The following is a 22,329-nucleotide window of genomic DNA, read 5'->3' on the forward strand; positions in this document are numbered from 1 at the left end:
TAAAAAGTGGGTCTATAATGAGTCAAGCAGAAACGTCTGAAACTCTCACATGTGTGAGAGGAACTAGGAGGAAAATCCCCAATATATAAAATTAGATCTCCGGTTTCATCCCAGAGCCAAGTAAAGCCAGACCCAAAGTGGGGAGTGGGGAGGCCTGGGGCAGGGTCCAGCAGAGGCTGATGGGGAAGGAGCTGAAACTCCTGGCTCCAGGTCAGTGAGCAGGGCGTCCAGCTCCCAGCTTCCCCAGGCCTGAGGAAGGGCGTTTCCCAGGCTCTTTTCTTCCTCCTCCAATGTACATGTCTGGAGTTGGGCATCCCGGAACGTCTAGCTGTGCAGGCCCCAGGGACCAGGCTTGCAGAGGATGAAGGGGAAGTGGGGAGAGCCCTGAGCAGGGAGCCTGGCACACAAGACGCAGGCCAGGGGCTGAGTGCATGCTTCAGGAGGAGCTGGCCGTGGGGTGGGTGAAGCTGGGTGAACATGTGGAATACAGGGAGGCAGAGGTGCAACAGCTGAGTCCACACAGTAGATGATGGCCTGAGAGGCCACAGAGGTCCCCACTCCACTGACCAACTCTCCCGCTGCAGATGTACTAATTCCCGGCCTGGCTGGGCCTCTAGCAGACTGACCCTCCTCTGAGTCTGCTGGCCAGCTGACCAGGTGGTCTGGGTAGACCTTCAGATGCCTTCTAAGAGGGATTGAGGGAGGGCCAGTGGGCAGGCCCCCCAACCTGCCCCGAGGGAAGGATGGCCACATTGTCTGGCCACAGAGTTGAAATCCCTCTTGGTCTTGATAATTGTGCTTGGAGAGTTCAGCCTGGCCGCCACGGTCACCGTGTTCTACATCTACCCTTCTGAGCTCCTCCCCACTGTCCTCAGGTAGGGGGCCTGGTGGGTGATGGCCGTGGGGGCATGGGGAGTGTGGGGCAATAGCAAGATGGGTAACAGCAGCTGAGATTGGGCAATCGCCTGCTGAGAGGCACCCTGCTAAGCAATTTACATGGGTTACTCCATCTAACCCTCACCAAAAAAAATCCCCCTAACACCATGATTAACCCTATTTCAGACAGGAAATCAGAGAGATAAGGGCACTGGCTCAAGGTCAAACATAGCAGGTGGCAGAAGTGGGATTTGGACCTAGGCAGTCTGACTCCAGTCCCTGACTTGCACTGACTGCCTGAAATGTGACTGGGCCGCTCTGAGGTTCAGGCCCTTCTCCACGGGGGCCCTTGGTGATGGCTGCAGTATCCTCCTCCCCACCCTCCCACGCATACCCACGCTATGGTGTGTGGTCTTACTTCTCCCACTCCTGGACCCATGAAGAAACTACTACCTACCTTGCAACAGTAAAGAACTAAATTCTCCAAGGTTGCACAGTGAGTTGGGACAGGGTGGAGATGAGGGTGTGGGGTTTTCCCTAAAACCTTTTTCCACCCTACCCAGTCTCTGGGCCCAAGAAGCCCCCAAATGAACTTTCACCTCCCCTTCCAGGGCGACAGGTCTGGGGCTACTGTCTTTGGTCTGGGCTGCTGGAGGTATCTCATCCTTGATAGTCAACCAGAACATCGCCATCCTACCCGTCTTTCTCTGCTGCATCTCAGCCTTCGTGGCTTTGTTCTTCTGCGTCAAGCTGCCAGAAACGCAAGATCAGCCCATCCCTGACAGCCTGGAGCACCTTCCGCCAGAGAGAAGGTAGGTGTGTGAGGCTTCTGGGCTCTGGTCAGAACAGGGCCTCGTTCTCAAGCACTGTCCATCCCTGCCCCTTCGCCAGAAGGGCCTATGATACAAGGGCTACTCTATGTCCACAGCAGACTCCCTAGCTCTACTGGATGCTGCCACGTACCTCTGTCCAGCTCAGCCTCTGCCAGCTCCCATCCTGCCTGGCTCTCCTGACCTAGCCTGGGCCACGTCTTCTTCTTTCTTCATCCCCTGGTGCCTGTCTGGACTGGGGTGATGCCCTTCGAAATACTCAGGGCTCCCTCCCCTCCCAGGGCACAGGGGACTGGCTTGGAACCAGCTTTCTGAGTACCTCTCCATTCATTTCTGAACTCCCAGGTGCTCACAAAGGACCCAGTCTTGATTTACAACTCTGGCCTCTTGGCCCCAGTGGCCCAGGACCCCATGTGGGAAATGTGCTCCACCCAACTGCTTCATGGGCACTTCTGGTCTCTGGTCTCCTAGTGCCACTGGAGCAGGCTTGTCGTGATGGGTAGCACCATCCCTTCTGGGATTTGGGCCAGCAAACCCAGAACTCTCTTCCTGGACCTGAGCAACAGGGAGGAGCAGAGGCTGCTTCATGTCCTACAGTGCCCTCTGCTAATAGCACAGGGGCCTTTGGCCTTCCTCAGTCCTCCTCCCCACCACCCCCTCCTCCTTGCCTCCTTTTTCAGACTCTCATTGATACCACCTCTGCTAGGCATTGTACCAGGGCTGGTAAGAAGTCCCCAGGCTTAAGTAAGCCATAGTTTATAGGGAGACAGATACGCAAACAGTTATCACCAATGGACTCTGACAGAGGGATGTATAGGACGTATAGGGACCCCAGGAGGGAGGAACTTTAGTTTGGGGAGTTGGGGAAGGTTTCCCAGAGAAAGTGATATTTGAGTAGGGCTTTGAAGGATGAATAGGTGTTTGCCCCATTGTAGAGGGTGGGAGTGCCATGCAGCAGAGTGACAGCATAGTAGGTAAGAACACAGGCTCTGGAGCCAAAGGGTCTGGATTTCTATCTCCGCTAACACTTCCTAGTATGTGCACAGGGAAGTTACCTAATACTTCTGAGACTCAGTTTCTACGTTTGCAAAATGGGATGATAACATAGTAATAATAATAGCTAAGCTGTATGGAACATTTACCATGTGTCAGGTCCTGTTCTAGATACATGCCTTTTCACATTTCATCGTAACAACCACCACATACAATAGTGACAGGTCCTGTCACTATCCCTCATTTTACAGGTGAGGAAACTGAGGCACAGAGAGGTAAAGACATGGAGCTGAGCCTTCCTATCTCATAGGGATTTGGGAAGGTTACACCCATATAAAGTGGTTGGAGGAATTTCCTGGCGGTCCAGTGGTTAGGACTCTGCACTCTCAATGCAGAGGGCCTGGGATTCGATCCCTGGTCAGGGAACTAAAATCCCACAAGCCACATGGTGCGGCCTAAAATAACTAACTAATTAATTAATTAATTAATTAAAAAATAATAAAGTGGTTGGCACAGTGGCTCGAGGCAAGTGCTCAGGAAATGCTCGTGATGAAGATGGTGGACAGCGTCCCAAATATGCAGAAGAGTGAAGGGTCTGACTAGGGTTGGGAGATGGAACAGGTCTGCTCCTGGAGGTGAGGGTCCCTCCCGGGCTCGTGGTGAAGCTTGGCTGGGGACCTGCCAAGGCGTGGGAAAGACCCACCTCTCAGGAGTGCAGAGCCAGGCCTGGCCGGTGCTGCTTTTCTCAGCTCCCAAAAACATGCAGCTCATGAGTTTTTCTCCAATGGTTTCTTCAGGACCTTGAGCGAGGACATGTCATGTGACGATGTGACAGAGGAAGTGGCCAAGAACACCATTTTCAACACCACGATGACAAATGTGGACCAAGACAGTCTCTCCAGCCTGTCTTTGCAATCTGGAGAAGGGGAAATAGACAAACAGGAGGACTGAGGGCCAGGCCCCCAGATGATCTCGGGCTGGAGTTGAGTGGCCGGATCTGGGGCTGTGGATCTCAGACCATGATTTCCGGTCCCAGTCCAGCTTGGTGGGGGCAGGGTCAGTCCTGCCCCGAGGCCAGCCCTGGAGATCCAAAAATGGCCCCTTCTCGGGGAACTAGGGTGTGATTCATTCCAATAAAGGTACTGTGTTGGACTTGAGACGACTAGGTCAAAATTGGCTGTGTCTGGAGGACCCAGAGGCCCAAGCCAGGAGGAGAGTAGTTCAGACAGGCTTTTCAGAGTCCTTAATGTCTTAGCTGACCTCTGAGGATGAGGAGTTGTCTGATTGGGGGGTGTGGGTGGGCCGTGTCTGTGAGGGCCGGGAGTGGGCAAGGGCGCCACTCGCCTCCACGCTGCCCACACCTTTTTAGCCCAGGCGTCCGCTAGTGTGGGTGGTCTTCCCACTCAGGTGCAGGCTGAGGACAGGTTCCACAGCCCCGCTGTGTGTGTGTTCACCTGCCAAGGCAGGGGTGGAATGTAAAGGAATAATGAGAAATTCTCCCTTTTGTGCCATGGCACAAGGGCTTTCTCACTCCTCCTGCTGCTCCCAGATAAGCACGGCCTTGGGAATTACCTATCTCAGTCTCAACCTCAGGGAGTGGGGAGCAGGGTGTCTCCCCTGATGATTCCATCCTGGCTGACCTCTGACCTCCACCACCCTGAGAATAAGCCCTCAAGCCCCAGCTCACGGTTGTGACTGCCCTGAGGGTGAGTCTGCATTCCCAGCCAGCATGGGGGCCCCCCGAGGCAGGATCCAGGACTCCTCATCCACTGGTCAGACCTGGAAATCTTTGGGTCAGGCCCTGGTCTCCACCTCCTATCTCCCTGAGAGGAGAGTCCCTGAGGGTAGGGGCGGGCTCTTCTCTCCCTGCTCAGTTTATTTGGAAGATCATTATTAGCTTGCAGGGAGGTGCTAACCACTGGAGCTGCTGCGGGGAGGAGAGAAAAGAATGTCCGCCTTCACGGAGCCCGGGGTCTCCCGGGCAGAATTGGAGAGCAGGACAGCAGGGCACAGCTTCTGGTACCCTGGCCCAAGCACACTGCTTTGGGCGTGTGCTCCCAAGCTTCAGGACAGCAACAAGCTGGTGCCAGGCCTTCCTCTTAAAATATCATTTTCTTTTTTTTTAAATTGAAGTACAGTTGATTAACAATGTTATGCTAATTTCTGCTGTACAGCAAAGTGACTCAGTCATACACATTCTTTTTTTTTTTTCCTGTTTTTTTTGGCCACGCTGCGTGGCATGCGGGATCTTAGTTCCCCCAATCAGGGATCAAACCTGGCCCCCCTTCAGGGAAGCATTGCGTCTTAACCACTGGACCACCAGGGAAGTCCTTACACTCTTTTTTTTTTATATTCTTTTCCATTATGGTTTGTCCCAGGACATTGGATATAGTTCCCTGTGCTATACAGTAGGACCTTGTTTATCCATTCTAAATGTATTAAAAGATCATTTTCTGATTTCTCTGTTCTTTACCCAGTTTCCCAGGATTGCCTTCAAAGGGGGGTTTGAAGGGCCCAGAAAAAGAGGTCTCGAAAAGTCTCTGCTCACAGGACGACAGGATACTTTAAAGGTTCCCTTGCTCTTTCTGTGGGAGGCCTGTCTATGAGCTCTGGTGGCCAACATATTAGCTATGTTTAAACACCTCATCTCACATTGCTTTGCTGGAAGGATTCAGCCAGTACTGCAGGGAACAGTAGGAGGAGATGGGTCAGGGCAGAAAACTGATGGGGCAGCATGGCCACAAGAGGTGACTGTCGGTAAGACCTAGTACACCCCTACTCGACTTAGATATTCCTTAGGTGGCCAGGATTTGTCAGTCAGTTCCAGATAGGACCTAGTTTGCTTATCTGATCAACGGCTAATATTACCTAGAGTTTGGCATTGTATACTTTAACAGACCATAGGCTAGCCACTAGCCAGATATGGCTGTTGAGGGCTTGAAATGTGGGTAGTCGGAGTTGAGATGTGTTGTGAGTGTAAAAAACACACTGGAGGGCTTCCCTGGTGGCGCAGTGGTTGAGAGTCCACCTGCCGGTGCAGGGGACACGGTTCGTGCCCCGGTCCCGGAAGATCCCACGTGCCGCAGAGCGGCTGGGCCCGTGAGCCATGGCCGCTGAGCCTGCGTGTCCGGAGCCTGTGCTCCGCAACGGGAGAGGCCACAAGAGTGAGAGGCCCGCGTACCACAAAAAAAAAAAACAAAAAACAACACACTGGATTTCAAAGACTTAGTACAAAACGAAACCAAACCCAAAAAATATGTCACCAGTATTTTTTATATTATGTGTAAAAATGATAACATTTTGGATATATTGAGTTAATATTAAAATTAATTTTACCTATTTTTTAAAAATTTTTTTTAACGTGACTGACAGAAAACATAAAACTACACACGTGACTTCCATTTCCATAAATCTATCGGCCCCTTGGATTCCCTGTTTTGTGAAGTACTTGGTCAAGTTTCTTGGCCATTTTTTTTTTCTGGCCACGCCGCACGGCATGTGGGATCCTAGTTCCCTGACCAGGGATCAAACCTGTGCCCCCTGCGCCCCCTGCATTGAAAGTGCAGAGTCTCAACCACTGGACTGCCAGGGAAGTCCCTCTTGGCCATTTTTGCTTTTTTCTTTCTTTCTTTTCTATATTTATTTATTTAGGCTGCGCTGGGACTTAGTTTCGGCACGCAGGATCTTTGTTGTGGCATGTGGGATCTTTTATTTTCCTTTTTTAATTTATTTACTTATTATATATTTATTTTTGGCTGCGTTGGGTCTTCATTGCTGTGCGCAGTCTTTCTCTAGCTGCGGTGAGCAGGGGCTACTCTTCGGTGCGGTGCGTGGGCTTCTCTTGTTGCAGAGCGTGGGCTCTAGGCGCTCGGGCTTCAGTAGTTGTGACTCACGGGCTCTAGACCACAGGCTCAGTAGTTGTGGCGCACAGGCTTAGTTGCTCCGCGGCATGTGGGATCTTCCCGGACCAGGGCTCGAACCCGTGTCCCCTTCATTGACAGGCGGATTCTTAACCACTGTGCCACCAGAGAAGTCCCGGGATCTTTTTTTCTTTGTTTTTAGTCGTGGCATGTGGGCTTCTTAGTTGCGGCATGCATGCGGGCCCCCTGCATTCGGAGCGCAGAGTCTTACCCACTGGACCACCAGAGAAGTCCCTCTTGTCCTTCTTTGTCTGGGGTTGTCTGCTCTTGTTCTTACAGACTTGCAGGGGTACTTTATAGGTTCTTGACGAGTCTGTTGTCAGTTATGTGGTTGCAAATAGCTTCTACCTCTTTGATTTGCCATTTCACTCTATCTAAAAATTTTTTTACAGTTTCATATTTTAAAAACTATGGATGCCTAATTTTTCCACGACTCCTTGTTGGAAAGATGGTCTTTTCCCCACTGTTCTCAGTGCCGTCATAAATCAAGTGATTGTGTATGTGGATTTGATCCTGGGTTCTCTTTCTTGTTTCATTGGCCTGTTTGTCTTCTTGTGACAATGATCTTGGGTACTGTGGTGCATTGAAGTCTTGATGTCCAAAGGAGCAAGTTCTCCCACATTGTTTTTCTTTAAGAGGGTCTTGGGGGACCTCCCTGGCGGTCTAGTAGTTAACACTCTGGGCTTCCAATGCAGGGGTCGTGGGTTCGATCCCTGGTCGGAAAACTAAGATCCCACATGCCACACAGCACAGCCAAAAAAAAAAGGTCTTGGCTTCTCTTGGCCCTTTGCGTTTCCATATAAATCTTAGAGTCTGGTCATTAAGTTCCACAACAAAAATGAAAAACACCTGTTGGGGTTCTCACTGGGATTATGGTGAATCCATAGAACAATTTACAATGTTGAGTCTTCCCATCCAAGAACACGCTAGATCTTCTCTCCAGTTATTTAGGTCTTCCTTCGAGTCCTTTGGTAAAGTTTTAGTTTATAGTGTTATGGTTTTCTCCATACGGGGTCTTGTATTCTTTCTTTACTCCTGGGTACCTGATATTTTTAAAGCTATTTTAAAAGCTACCTTTTGGTTTTGTTTTTTAATTTCATTTTCCATTAGCTGCTGGTATATAAAAATGCAATTGACCTTTGTATATTGATTTTATATCCACAGCCTTGTTAAATAGATTAGCTCTTTGTTTCCCATGTTTATGTCTTATATTTCTTTTTCTTGCCTTACTGGACTAGTTAGTTCCTCCAGTACATTGTGGTAAAGAAGTAGTATGAACTGGCATCCTTGTCTAACTCCTCATTTTAGAGAAAGCAAACCTTTCAACATTAAGTGTGATGTTCGTTGTAAATTTGTTGTAGATAGCCTTAATCAGATTAAGGAAGTGCCTTACTATTTCTGTTTTTCTAAGAGGTTTTTTTTTTTTTCTCTTTTGGATCTTAGTTGTGCTTAGTTGTACACAGGCTTCAGTAGTTGTGGCACGTGGGCTCAGTAGTTGTGGCACGTGGGCTCCAGAGCACAAACACAGTAGCTGTGGCACACAGGCTTAGTTGCTCCACGGCATGTGGGACCTTCCCAGACCAGGGCTTGAACCCGTGTCCCCTGCATTGGCAGGCGGATTCTTAACCACTGCGTCACCAGGGAAGCCCCTTCTGTGACATTTTAAAAATCGTACTTTCAAGGGGTCAGGATGTTTCTGGTTTACAATTCTCTGATCAAGATGGTCCACGGCTCAGGGGCCTGTGAGTTCATCTTGCCCTGGAGAAACAACCTGATTTCATACATTAATGATGATGTCTACAACAGCAATTTTAGTACATGGATGATGCTATCATGTTATCAACAACAGCAGTTTGCCTCTGGTTGATTAGCGTTGCCTCATCAGATGCCTCTGGTTGATTAGCGTTCAATTAGCACAGGATTAAGGTCAGAGGAGACGAGAAAGGGACTGAGGTCAGAGAGGACAAGAAAAGGAATAAAGTTGTGGATAGAGAGAGATTAATCATACACCTGGCGAGGGAACTTGGTTTTAGGGGGCTCAGCTTCACTACAATGTGAACGATTCTCGAAAAAAGTATGTTGAGTAAAATAAACCAGTCACGAGAGGCCACCTGTTGCATAATTCCATTTAATTTAAATGTCCAGAATAGGCAAAGCCATAGAGACAGAAAGCAGATGAGTGGTCGCCAGGGTTTGGGGAGAATGGGAAAGAGTGAACAATGGATTTCTTCTGGGGGTCATGAAAATGTCCTAAAATTGGCTGTGACAGTTGTTGCACAGTTCTGTGAATACACTCAAAACCATTGATCGCGTGCTGTATTCTGAATAGGTTAATTGTGTGGTATGTGACTTACATATCAATAAGGATGTTAGTTTTTTTTTGTTTTTGTTTTTTTGTGTGGTACGTGGGCCTCTCACTGTTGTGGCCTCCCCCGTTGCGGAGCACAGGCTCCGGACGCGCAGGCTCAGCGGCCGTGGCTCACGGGCCTAGCTGCTCCACGGCATGTGGGATCTTCCCGGACCGGGGCACGAACCCGTGTCCCCTGCATCGGCAGGCGGACTCCCAACCACTGTGCCACCAGGGAAGCCCGGGATGTTAGTTTTTAAAAAGAGAGATGAGCAGAAGGCAGAGCGGTGAAGGAGCAGAGAGCGAGGTGCTCTCCTGCACTGCGAGGGTAGAAGGGCACCTCATGCAGCTTTTCTGGAGTGGAGTTTGGCAAGATGTGCAAATAGTTAGACTCTATATACCTGTGGACACAGGAATCCTCCCAGATTTACCCAAAGGAGAAGATAATTATCCAAATATGAAAATCTGTGTGCCCAAGGATGTTCACTGCAGCTTTGTTACATTAAAAATACAAAACTTTTGAAAACAAACTTTAAGTCATTACTAAGAGACACTACTGTTCATATTAAATAATTAATACAATTTATGATAAAGCTCTATATTTACGGACATGCAAAGCTGTCCGTGACATAATGTTTAGGGAAGTAAGCAGTTTATGGAACTTCAGTGGTTATGTAAAATTCAGGCATGTCTTTATACCTAGAAGGAAGTTCATCAAAATGCTGAGTAATTTCTATAGCCCCTGAATTAATGGGGTATATTAGTTTCCTAGGGCTGCTGAAAACAGTACCGCCAATTGGGTGGTTTAAAATGGAAGTTTACTTTTTCACAGTTCTCTAGGCTACCATCCAAAAATCAAGATTACTGTAGGGTCAATATTCCCTCCGGAGAGTCTAAGGAAGAATCCTTTTATGCCTCTTCTAGCTTCTGGTAGTTGTCCTAAGTCCTTGGGTGTGTATCTGTATATATGACTAAATCTCTCTTTTCCTATAGGGATACCAGTCATTGGATTAGGGCCCACCCAGTACGAAGTCATTTCAATTTGATTACATCTGCAAAGACCTTATTTCCAAATAAGGTCACATTCACAGGTACTGGGACTTAACTTGAACATTCTGGAGACACACAGCTCTACCCACTGCATGGGGTTAGTTCATTTCTTTTCACTCTTTAATGAAAGCGTTCAAGAATATGCATTTATCTCTGAGTATGTGTGTCCCAAAAGTTCTGATAGGGATGTTTTCATTTTCCTGCTTTCTAAATAGCGTGTTGTATTTTGACTCTCTGACCCACTAATTATTTAAGAGAATGAGTTAAAAGTCCTAAGCAGCTTGAGATCCATCCCATTATTGCTATTATGTTTGCTTGTTTTCTTTTTCCTTATTCTTTTAGTCTAAAAGTTAAAAGTTCAACAATACAGAGTGAATTAAAATGCAAAAGTCACCCCCTAACCACCAGTTTCTAAATCCCACTCCAACAGATAATTGTTAGTAACTGGGAGTATATTTTCCAGACCCTCCTTTCACATATACAGAACTACAGGATGTAGTTATCTGCTTTAAACACTCATGGAGTAAAGGAAATTCAGACCCCAAGGGACGAATGCAGTAAAACCAGAAAATTGCAAGATATCCACACCAACATTTAATTTTCCTAAATCAAATTTGCTTCTGAAGTGAGTACAAACACAGAAACAGCGGGCCTATGCATACTTTGGTGAAAATAAGAACTTTTCTCCTCAGAGCTCTTTGGAATCTGCTGAAACATCAAAGTCCATCAAAGTTTTCTCTAGACATAAACACAAAATCAGCTTTTAAAAATCTTAATCCCAGCTGCATGAGTTACTTATTTAACTGGAGGCAGGACACCCCTCACCCTCAGACTTGGATAAACAAAACTGTATGACATTTGCCCTGCTAAGGGCTATAGTTCCAAACATTTATTTTCAATCATAACAGCTTCCATTGGGAGACTGGGATTGACATATATACTTATATGTATAAAATGGATAACTAATAAGAACCTGCTGTATAAAAAAATAAATAAAATTCAAAAAATCATAACAGCTTCCCACTGATCTTACAAAAAATTTGTACTACCTTTGAGATAGAACAGAGAGAAGAATTATTTAATATCTGTCATATCTCAAGATGACATCTTCTAAAAAATTTCAGACAGATATAATAAATTAGTAAACCTGAATTATAATTGATTTGCCTTTTTTTTTTGGTCACGTCATCTTAGTTCCCCGAACTGAGGCCACGGCATTGAAAGCGCCAAGTCTTAACCACTGGACCGCCAGGGAAGTCCCTGATTTGTCTATTTCATTTCCCAATTTCTGATTACATTTGATTGATTCAGCGATTTTATCTTTGTCCTAGAAGTGGAAGGGATAGGAATTAAAGCTACCAGTACAATCCTAACTTTTCACTCTTAAAACTACTCATTTAGAAGGAGATACATCAGCCTGAACAGTTTCAGTAGCATCAGTACTAATGAACACAGCTTTAGATGGGTTGGATAAAAACTAGTCAGCTATTTTTACACAAACAGGATAAAATATATTGGAATTTAAAAACAGTGCATCTTTATCCAGAAAGCATATTTCTTCAGGATTTTTCTCAAAGAAAAAGGTTAGGGCTTCCCTGGTGGCGCAGTGGTTGAGGGTCCGCCTGCCAGTGCAGGGGACACGCCCCGGTCCGGGAAGATCCCACATGCCGCGGAGCGGCTGGGCCCGTGAGCCATGGCCGCTGAGCCTGCGCGTCCGGAGCCTGTGTTCCGCAACGGGAGAGGCCACAACAGTGAGAGGCCCTCGTACCGCAAAAAAAAAAAAAGGTTAACTTTGAGAAAAATCCATATTGTGGATGCAGACTTCAAAGAATGAAGAGATAGTTTGCTGTTGTTTCATTGGCGACCAGAGTATAGGAACTGAATTTATGTTTGTCTCCATTTTCCTATTTTACAATGAGTTCTCATTACTATATTTACTAAATGAAATTTTTTTCTTTCTCTGAAGTTTATATCTAGTGCTTACCCTCAGATAGATTAGTTTTCACTGACTTCTGTGTTATGATGTAGTATATTCAGTTGACAAACACCTAGCTTCAAAGAAAACTCAATTCAATCTGTATGTCTTTGGAGAAATGTCTATTTAGGTCTTCTGCCCATTTTTTTTTTTTTTTTTTTTGGGAGAGAAACACGTTCCACAGACAGAGAGTGGGCCATCTCAGAAGGCAAGAGCGACCTCTGGGTGTGGTTAGTTTTTTGGGGCTGGGTAATTTCATAGGCTAATGAGTGGGAGGATTATTCCAACTATTTTGGGGCAGGGGTGGAGATTTCCAGGAATTGGGCCACCGCCCACTTTTTTGGTCTCTGATAGTTGGCCTCAGAACTGTCATGGCGCTGGAGGGTGTGTCACTTACCTTATGCTAATGTATTACAATGAGCATATGATGAGGCTCAAGGTCCACTGGAAGTCGAATATTCTGCCATCTTGGACCTAGTTGGTTCTAACCAGTTTTCGTCATATCCTATGGCTATGTCATGCTTTTAAACGCCTGCCCTGTCCCCTTCCCTCCTGTTTCATAACCACTGGACTGCCAGGGAATTCCCTGCCCTGCTGCTCTCAAGAGAAGAGCGTGCTGGTAGGACACTGCTGGTCCCAGGAAAGGAAAGATGAGAGACACATGGAGCAGAGCCCCTCTAACTGAGCCGAGCCTAGATCAGCTGACCTGCTGACATCTGAGAGACAAGAAAAGATGATTGTTTTAAGTCATCAAGTTTGGGGGTGTTTTGTTATGCATCAGCGGTTATCCAACCAGGTCACCTAAGCCAGGAACCTGAGCATTACCTTTGCTGCTCCCTTTCGCAATCCACGATGTTCCCAGAGCTTCCTAAGTATCTCTGGAATCCATCTAGTCTCCATCCTCAGCACCTCTTGAGGTGTTAGCCCTAGCTCAGGCCTCCTGCAGCTACATTCTAACTCATTTTTCCTTCCTCCCCTTTGCCCCCATTCTCCACACACAGCATCTTGAGTGACCTTCCTTATACCCAATCTGATCACGTGACTCCTGTGGGTTTGCCTCGCCCTCAGGCTGTGGTGTCCTTAGGGCCTGATATGGGAAGGAACCTTGCTAGGCACTGTGGACAACCTGGTCATGGTGAAGAGACACCTCCAGGGCAGTTTCTGCTTTGTTCCTAAATCCCTGGTGCAGGGAGCCAGGTTCAAGGTTGGAGCTGATAAGCAAAAGGCCAGCCTCAGGCCACGGCAGCATTTCCCAAGGGTTCCCTGAAACCCCTCTACTACTGGCTGGGCCTTTTCAGGGCGTCAACAGGGAAGACAGTATGAGACGCGTTGATAACTTGGAATTAAGATTTCCATCCTTATTCCTTGCTAAAGGATCAGATCGTGGGTGTACAGTCTCCTTAAACAGGCAAATGGGCTCTCAGACCTCTAGTCTTCTTTGTGGCCACAGTGAAAGTGCTATTACATCAAGAGAAAGGATGAGTCACCAGTCACCAGCATGGGGTAGAGATGCCACAACCCATAGAGAACGGCACCCCTGACCAAGAGTAGGTCTTCCTGTGAGGCAGCTTGAGAAACAGCCAGCTGCCTCAGCCTTCAAGAGACTTTTATATTTTGCCATGGGCCTTCTCGCAAGGCTGCCCAGCAGATTGTCTTGTGTAGTGGTTAAACATGTAAATTCTGCACCCAAACTCACTAGCTTTGGGTCCAGCCCTGCCACTGACCTTGGGACCTTGGGCTAAGAAGAGGATCTGGGTTCCAAGAAGCTCAAGTTCAGCAAGAGAGATATGGGTAATAAGACCATTGCATCAGGGGCTCTGCTGCGCTGGGGGCTCCTGGGCGGAGCACCTGGGTGGGTGTTGGGAAGGCTTCTGCGGGACACACTAGGTGGAATGAGGGGGAGAGAAGGGGTCCTCAGCTCCAGGAAGAGAAGGAGTGAGTCTGCTTTTGGTTCTCATCCCCCTTCACCGTGCCTGGAATACCAGCTGACCGCAGGAGTGACGAAGGAGTCCCCTCCGGGGGAAGTGGGGGCGAGGTGGCTCAGGAGCTCTGACTTTAAATGCAGAGGTGGGATGCGGCACACGTCAGACTGGGGATAAATGCAGAGGTGGGATGCGGCACACGTCAGACTGGGGATAAATGCAGAGGTGGGATGCGGCACACGTCAGAGCTGGGGAACTACTCAGATCTACTGGGTCAGGACAGGGCCTGCTGGAGCCCCATGCCTCCAAACCCAGGGCACATTTCCCTGTGCCCCCTAACTCACCACTATGAGTGGACAGCTACTGCAGTACCCGAGAGGGACGGCCATGTAAGTCCCCAGGCTCAGGGCCCCCAGAGAGACAGGGACAAGCCGGCTTAAGGTTGAATCCTCTGGCCCAGGCGTCCTCCGAGAGAAGGCAGGCAGCGTTAGGGCCAGGCCTGTGCAGGGAGCACATTTGGATGGGAAGCGGGGCGGGGCGAGATTGGAGGGAGCGGGCTGCGCAGGGGAAACCCGTCGGTCGCCCAGGTGCGAAGCTCAGGCGGAGGCCGAGCCGCGATGTGTCCTCGCCCTGTTCACCAGCAGGCGGCGCCAGAGCTTAAGGCCGCGGGGGCCTCGGGTCCCGGAGTCCGGCCGGGCGGGGCGAGGGGCGGACCCCGGCGCATCGGAGCGTTGGGGCGCGGGGGCCGTCCGGCGGCGGGAAGGACCGGCAGAGCGACACGCTTCCTGGAGCCTCCGTGGCCATGGCTGAGCACACCGGTCGCCGCTGCTGCCTGGGCTGGGACTTCAGCACGCAGCAGGTATCGGCGCGGGCCCGCGGTTGGCCGGGCGGGGCCGCCTCTTTCGCGACGCCGAGCGGGCTGTCGGGGGACCCGGGCGCCGGGAACCCTGGGCCGCGCCGCGGGCGCGCCTCCCTCTCGGGCTTCCCGGGGACCCGGCGCCTCCTCCCGGCCTGGACCCCGGAACTCCCAGAAAGGGCGTCCACCCCCACGCTCCCGAGGGACCCACGGGTACGTGGCGGGGAAATGCCCGGAAGGCTGGGGGTGACCCGAAGGACTCGCGCGCCGTCATGGGCACAGATTGACAGGGACCTGAAGGAGCTCAGCTACTGTAAACAGACGACCAGACAGACGGGTAGACACGCAGGCAGAACCAGTGAACTGCAACCAGATCACCGCTAGAAGCTTTTTTTTTTTTTTTTTTAAGTGAAATGGGCACAGTGTACACCTGAACTTTGTTCCGCCCTGTGACAGCCCTTGGTTGGCACCAGCGTGCTCGGGTCAACGTGCCCAGCTGTGCTGCTCTCAGGGCCAGTCAGACAGGCAAGCAGAGTCAAAATTTGTCTTCAAACTGGGCTTGGGGTGCCAAGAGGCTGGCTCCTCCTTAACTTGGGAAATCAACACAGTTGCAGTGAAATCCCCCTCCTCGGATGGGTCAAGGGAGCAAGGCCAATCCCTGATCAAAGTCTTGTGGGACCTTGGATAAGTCAGGTTGTCCTGCTAGGCCTCAGTTTCTCCATCTGTCCAGGAAAGGAGTTGTATCCTTGAGTTTGGAGGTCTGCTCCATTGGGGCATGTGTCTCTGGCCCTTGACCATGGCCTGTGGGAACAGACCAGGGACCTTGCCTCTCAGATCTCTGCAAGCGTGGACCTCCAAGAGACAACTCAAAACCTTGCCTCCCATGCCTTCCCCTCTAGGACTTTCTCAGACCTCCTTGCCTGGCACAGGAACCAGCTTATCTGTGGACATCTACCTCTAGAGCATCTTGGCGTTGGCTGTTTGAAGGACAAAAATTCCCTGAGCTACATGGGTGTTTCTGCTTAGCCTCAGCTTCTCCATTTTACTAAGTCTTTGGATATGTCCCCAGATGAGGCCTCTGTTCCCATGGTTACAATGATGCACCCCAGCCTCAAGGAGGTCTCCAGACTGAACCACTTCTAGGGGGCTGGGCTTCACTTGGTGATGTTCATATCCCTGGACCAGTGTAGAAGCTGAGGAAAATTCTATACATTGTTTTTTTTTAATGCCTTCCAGGTAAAAGTTGTTGCAGTTGATGCAGAGCTGAATGTCTTCTATGAGGACAGTGTACATTTTGACAGAGACCTTCTAGAATTTGGGTATGTACCTAGTGTGCATGTGTGTGTTGGGGGTTGGTTTTGAGGTCCTCCCTGAACCTTTTTTTGGCTGTACCGTGTGCAGCTTGCGGGACTGTAGTTCCCCCACCAGGGATTGAACCTGGGCACCCCCCCACCAAGTGAAAGCGTGAGTCCTAACCGCTGGACCACCAGGGAACTCCCCCTCCTTCAACCTTTTACATTTATAAACCACACTGTTCTGGTTTCCTCAAACTGCAGGAGGGGCTGTCTTAATAAATCTCTCAGCATCTTTCTTCTATGCCTAGAATGCACGCTTCTGCATTCCTTTCCAATTCCACTCATTGCTTCATATATGTATAGTAGGTATCAGTTGAGACTTACTTTGTACCAAGCGCTATGCTGGGCGCTGGGATGGTAAACGAAAAAGAGACATTGTCCTTGCTTTCCCAGAGCTTCCCATTGAGTGGGGGGGATTGATATCAATCAAAGACTGATTGATTAAAGAAAAAAAAAAACCAAAAGAATGTTTGTTTATAAACTCAGAGAAGGCCATTGAAGGAAAGAAACTCACTTCTTCAAGTGCTTATTGTAAAGGAACGTGACCTAGACTTGTGAGAGTAGTTTAGGGAATGTTGCTAAGGAAGTAGTGCTTAAGCCAAGATCTGAATGAGTGGGGTTAGCCAGGTGATAGAAGGTAGAGAGCTTTCCATGCAGGAGGAACAGCATGTGCAAAGGCCCTGTGGCAAGGAACACTGCTCATTAGTGGAACTGAAGAAGGCCAAGTGGCTGGGGAGCAGAGAGGGAGGTGGAAGCTGGGTTGGGCCATATAGGCCATGGAATAGAGTTTGTCTTTATCCTAAAAACTATGGTCACCCACTGAAGGGCCATAGGAATGGGGGGGCCGGGGAGGCATGACATGGTTTTATTTGTGTTTTGAAAAGATCTCTCTGGTGCAGTGGGAAAGCAGGTGGGATGTGGCCAGAATACAGGTTGGAAAACTACTGAGGAGGTTTTTCAGGATCATCTGGATGAGAAATGATGTTGACTGGAGGAGAGAGAGCTGGTGGTAAAATTGACAGGTCTTGGTACAGAATTGAATGTGAGATGTGAAGGTGAGGCTTCTGGCTGGCATTCAGGGTGGATGGTAGACTATGAAAGAGAATTGGTTTCCAGAAGAAAGATCATGAGTTTAGGTTTTGTATTAGTTTGGTAGGGCTTCCAGAACAAAATACCACAGACTGGGTGGTTTAAATAACAGACATTTGTGCTCTCATGGGTCTGGAGTCTGGAAGTCCAATTTCAAGGTGCTGGCAGCCTTGCTTTCCTCTGAGGTCTCTCTCCTTCGTTTCCAGATGGCTGCCTTCTTGCTGCCTCTCACATGGCTGTCTCTCTGTGTGAGTGCACCCCTGGTGTCTCCCAGTTATGTTATCTATGTCCTGATCTTTTTTTTTAAGTTGATATGTTGTATTTTCATTTTTATTCAGTTCAAGAAACTTTCTTTTTTTTTGACCGCGCTGTGTGGCATGTGGGATCTTAGTTCCCCGACCAGGGGTCGAACCTGTGCACCCAGCAGTGGAAGCATGGAGTCTTAACCACTGGACCACCAGGGAAGTCCTTCAACTTATGAATTTTGGGGGACACAATTCAGTCCATAACAGCTGTGGATTTGTTGATTTTGAGGTGTCTCAGAGAGGTCCTGGTAGAAGTTTCCCTCCATGTCTATTTTAGATGTCATTTCCTTCTTGAAGCCTTCTCTGCTGGCCTTTCCCTCTCACTGCCCATCACCTGTGTTGCCATCTATTTCTCCCCCAGCTAATGTGTCTCCTTTGAGCTGAGGTTGGAAGCCACCTTGCTTTCATATATATATATTTTTAATTTATTTTATTTATTTATTTTTGGCTGCATTGGGTCTTCATTACCGCACACGGACTTTCTCCAGTTGCGGCAAGCCGGGGCTACTCTTTGTTGTGGTGTGTGGGCTTCTCATTGCAGTGGCTTCTCTTGTTGCAGAGCACGGGCTCTAGGCACAGGGGCTTCGGTAGTTGTGGCACGTGGGCTCAGTAGTTGTGGCTTGCGGACTCTAGAGTGCAGGCTCAGTAGTTGTGGCACATGGGCTTAGTTGCTCCGCAGCATGTGGGATCTTCCCAGACCAGGGCTCGAACCCGTGTCCCCTGCATTGGTAGGCAGATTCTTAACCACTGCGCCACCAGGGAAGCCCTTGCTTTCATATTTTATATTACTGCAGGCCACCCACGTTAGAGTTTTGGTAGTTTGTGTCTTTCAAGGAACTGGTCCATTTCATCTAACCTATCAGGTTTGTGGCCAGAGAATTGTTCATAATGTTCCTTTATTGTCCTTTGATGCCTATGGGATCAGTAGTTATGACCCTTCTATCATTTCTGATGTTGGGAATTTGTGTCTTCTCTCTTTTTTCTCTTGATGAGCCTGGCTAGAGATTTATCAATTTTATTGATCTTTTCAAAGGATCAGCTTTAGGTTTCATTGATTTTCTCTTTTCATTTTCATTGACTCGTGTTCTAATTTTAATTATTTCTTTTCTTCTGCTGGGGTTATTGCTGTTGTTGCCATATTTGAGTTTTTGTTTTTTATGTCATTGAATTTCTCAGTCTCTTTTTCTGTTGCTTCTTGGTTTTGAGTCATTGTTTAAAAGGCCTCCTCACTCCAAGATTATGAAGTGGATTTGGAAGGGCTTCTACTCCAACCCCAAATTTCTCCAGTCCTTTCATGCCCACTGCTCCAAGTGACCGCCTTGCAGGGTGAACCCCTTACACTGAGAAGGCTTGTTTTTGCTGGTGCTTTCTGAGAATTGCCACCTCTGGGCCACACTGGGCAATTTCCATGCCTTCTCTCTCCATCTTGCCCAGCATCTTCCCTGTTCAATCTAGAGTTCCCACACAGGGCTGCGGGGGTGGGAGGGTGCTTCTCCTTCTGTGGGAGGGATCCAGGGTCTGCCATCACTGGGCCTCCGCCTGAGGCTCTATCCCACATTCTCTCTTCTGCTTGTAGGACTCAGGGTGGAGTTCATGTTCACGAGGATGGGCTGACAGTGACTTCTCCAGTCCTGATGTGGGTCCAGGTAAATACAGGGATTCCTGTCCCTCTCCTCTCCCAGCCCATCTTACCAGCAGACTTGGCGATTTGCTAGGAAGCCCAAAGGTGGCAGCCCATGAGAGCCTCTGTTGAGAGGTCCTCCTGAGGAAGTGGAATCTGCATGGTCCTAGGGCCAGACTCAGCCTCAGTACTCCTGAGCTGAGAGGACTCACAGAGGGCTTCCAGGTTCTGAAGCCAGAGCAGCTGGAAAGTCCTGCCAGTGACCATCTTTAAAATGCCACAGAGCAAACGGTTCCCAAACACTCTGATTTCAGGCCCTGTGGCCACGCTTGAACCCTGAGATCCAAACATGCCCCTTGGGCTCTTCTCTTAGTGCTCAGTCGCCAGACTCTTTAACTCCAGGGGCAGAGGCCTTCAGAATGGTGGCTTGTGACCTGCCCAGTCAGGCTCAGATCCATCCCAAGCAGGCCTGCTCGCTCAGGACCAGTGAGAAAGGAAGATGCCTGTTGCCACATCCGGGTGACCCACGGGGCCACAGGGCCAGGGTGTGTGGACATCACAGGCAGGTATGATAGGAGCCAAGGGCTGCCTCATGGGCTGCAGGGGACCTGAGACCCTGAAACTAGAGGCCAGCCGAAGGCAGCACTGGATGTGTCTGGCCAAAGCTTTTTCAGTCCTCCAGTGCCTGTTTAACCGATTCCCTGTACTAACTTCTTTCTGTTAATGTAACAAGGATGATTTCTTTTTTATCGGCCTAACCCTGACTCATACTGGAGGACTGGGGGTAAAGGATGAACTTCTGCCGCACAGGCTGCCGGGGAAATACTTCAGGGGGCTGAGCCGGAGCACAGGGCAGCGGCAGTGGGGGTAACCGGCAAGAGTCACTGTCTGGAGGTCCCACTGAGGATGTCAGGGGCTTCGGATGGGCCAAGGCCATAACTTGGGGAGGTGGCAAGTGAGTAGAGAGCCAGGCTTGGGGTTGGGACCAGGATAATTGCTACTCCTGAGGGGCCCCCAGAACTGGACCTGTTCTAGCTTTGCCAGTCCCTTCCCCAGCTCTGCCCCACTCCCTGCCTGAGGTTTGGCAAGCAGGGCCAAGTTGGCAGCCGCAGCCAGGACTGTGAAAGAGCCCTCCCGGCATAGGATGGGGGTGGGAGGGTCAGGCCAAAGCTCCAGTGGCTTCTGTAGCCTGAAGAAAACACAGCCTGGGATGCGTATCTAATTCCCGGGGAAGTGTCAAGCTCTGCTGGGTGGCACCATCCATCCCACACATGGGGTCTTGCCAGAAAGGCAGTTCCAACCAGACGGTGGAGGGGGAAATAGGGGGTTGGGACAAATGGTCACCATCTTTACCTCCTCCCTCCAACCTGTACTCCCGGACACAGGAGTCTGGGCCTGGAGCCCTGTTCTGATGGGAGCCTCTGCTTTGCTCTTTGCCTCTCCATTGCAGTGAAGTTATATCACTAATATGGTGGGTTGAAAATGCAGATAAAAGAAACCGAAATTTGAGCCACCTCGTTTTTGCTCTTCCTGCGTGCCTGGAAGTCACCGATTGGAGAAGCAAAATTTGAGGAGTGCTGGTTTCTGATTCCATTTATTTAAAGTATTTTTAGCATAGCTCACTTTTTTGTTGGCTTGATGGCTACTTGTTTAATTGATGTATTTATTCTAGTGCTTCCAAATCCCGAGGCCTCAGTTCCTTCTCTGCCTCCGCTGAAAGGGCAGGCACTTACAGTCCAAATCAAGGCTTGTGTGTTAGCCTGGTTCCGTGGTTCAGGACAGTCACAGTGGATTCTGTGTTTCTTCTCAGGCTTTGGATATCATCTTGGAGAAGATGAAGGCTTCAGGCTTTGACTTCTCTCAAGTCCTCGCCTTGTCTGGGGCGGGCCAGGTTTGTTTGCTGCAGCCTCTGTCTATGGCATAAGGGCGTGTGTCTTGGGCAGCGGTGCAGGTGCTGAGGTGACAGCTTCCCTCGAGGGAAGTTGCTTGTTCTTGAAAGCCACAGCGCACGTGTTGTTGCAGTGAAAATCCATATAGCTGTTTCACCTTGGTGGATATATCACTTCCCTCCTTGCAAAAGGATTTGAGACAGTTCTTACAATTAAGCGTTATACAAAATAGGACACAGGGTGAGGAGGCACCGGATAGAGGTCCTCTAAGGGGAAGAGGAAGTATTTGACATGAATGTACTATGACTGTTTGAGGGCACAAAATTGCTTTTCTGTTTCTTGGAAGTAAAAGCAAAGTCAGAAACCATGCTAATAATGATAGCAGTTTTAGTAGTAGAGATATTAGTAACAATGGAGCACTTAGTGGATGGCAGGTGCAGTACTGAGCATTTGACATGCACTAACTTAATCCATGTGCCGTAGGGTCAATGTGAATGTTAAATACATAGGACAGGGCAAAAAAACTTCAAGCTTTAGCTGCTTTCATTATCACTGCCATTTACATGGGGAAACAGAGGCACCAAGTGGTGATGTCACTTGCCCAAGGTCACATAGCTGCTAGGAGGAGTCAGGATTCAAGTCCAGTGTTACCCTCCGAATCACTTTGCTCCATGCTGGATTAGCGTGTCTTCACATCCTCATTAGAGAGCACTTACTGATGCTTCTGAAGATGCCTCTTCTTCCCCTGACCTAACAGGAGTGTATTGATTGTGTCCTTGTTACACTAAACAGAGTCCCTGGTGATCTTGTCCACATCTCTCACCTGAACCCCAGGCCTGGACACCCTCTCCCTCCCAGACATCCCCTCCGCCCCCTTGGCCGGGTGTCCCAGGAATACCCCAAACTTATCATGTCCCAGACTGAGCACACTGTCTTTCCCCCGATGTCCTCCTCCGGTGCCCTTTCTTGGGGAGTTCTCCTTCTCCACCGGGGCCATAACCCAGGTGTCATTCCTGACCCCTCCATCTTCCCACCCCTACATCCAGGGGGTCCCCTCGTGCTGCTGATTTGTACATGGCTCTTGAGTCTGCCACTTCTCCAACTCCGCCTCTGTTGCCCCAGGCCTAGTACCCATCATTTTTCTCTGGGCCTCTGCTTCTCCTCCCTTCCTCCAACCTACCTTCTCCATGACTCCCACAAGCCCTTTCATACATTCAGCCCTGGCCATGTCACTCCCCTGCCAATCCAGAGTTCTCACCACCCCAAGACAAACCCCAGCCTCCCGAGCATGGATGTCAAGG

The 22,329-nt window shown here is 49.2% G+C and overlaps 2 protein-coding genes across 16 annotated transcripts in view; both read left to right on the forward strand.

The window, feature by feature from the left end:
* SLC22A14 (solute carrier family 22 member 14) overlaps positions 1–11,783 on the forward strand; it is a 31,704-nt gene extending 19,921 nt beyond the window's left edge. Inside the window, exons 10-13 of the mRNA XM_033864607.2 lie at positions 368–388; positions 743–875; positions 1,488–1,688; positions 3,497–11,783. Of these exons, the coding sequence (XP_033720498.1) occupies positions 368–388; positions 743–875; positions 1,488–1,688; positions 3,497–3,650 (509 nt within the window). The 3' untranslated portion in view covers positions 3,651–11,783. The remainder of the gene's footprint in view (positions 1–367; positions 389–742; positions 876–1,487; positions 1,689–3,496) is intronic.
* XYLB (xylulokinase) overlaps positions 1,563–22,329 on the forward strand; it is a 61,756-nt gene continuing 40,989 nt past the window's right edge. For 2 of the 15 annotated variants that reach the window (XR_004528486.2, XM_073811020.1), the window contains exons 1-4: positions 14,578–14,772; positions 16,006–16,088; positions 19,095–19,164; positions 20,950–21,030. Coding sequence is in view for 11 of the 15 variants with exons in the window: in XM_073811020.1 (XP_073667121.1) it covers positions 14,716–14,772; positions 16,006–16,088; positions 19,095–19,164; positions 20,950–21,030 (291 nt within the window). In the remaining 4 variants the exon portion in view is untranslated. The other 13 variants (XM_033864600.2, XM_033864602.2, XM_033864604.2 and 10 more) reach the window with 12 other exon arrangements.

This window comes from Tursiops truncatus, chromosome 10 (genome assembly GCF_011762595.2).
Source record: "Tursiops truncatus isolate mTurTru1 chromosome 10, mTurTru1.mat.Y, whole genome shotgun sequence".
Lineage (NCBI taxonomy): Eukaryota > Metazoa > Chordata > Mammalia > Artiodactyla > Delphinidae > Tursiops > Tursiops truncatus.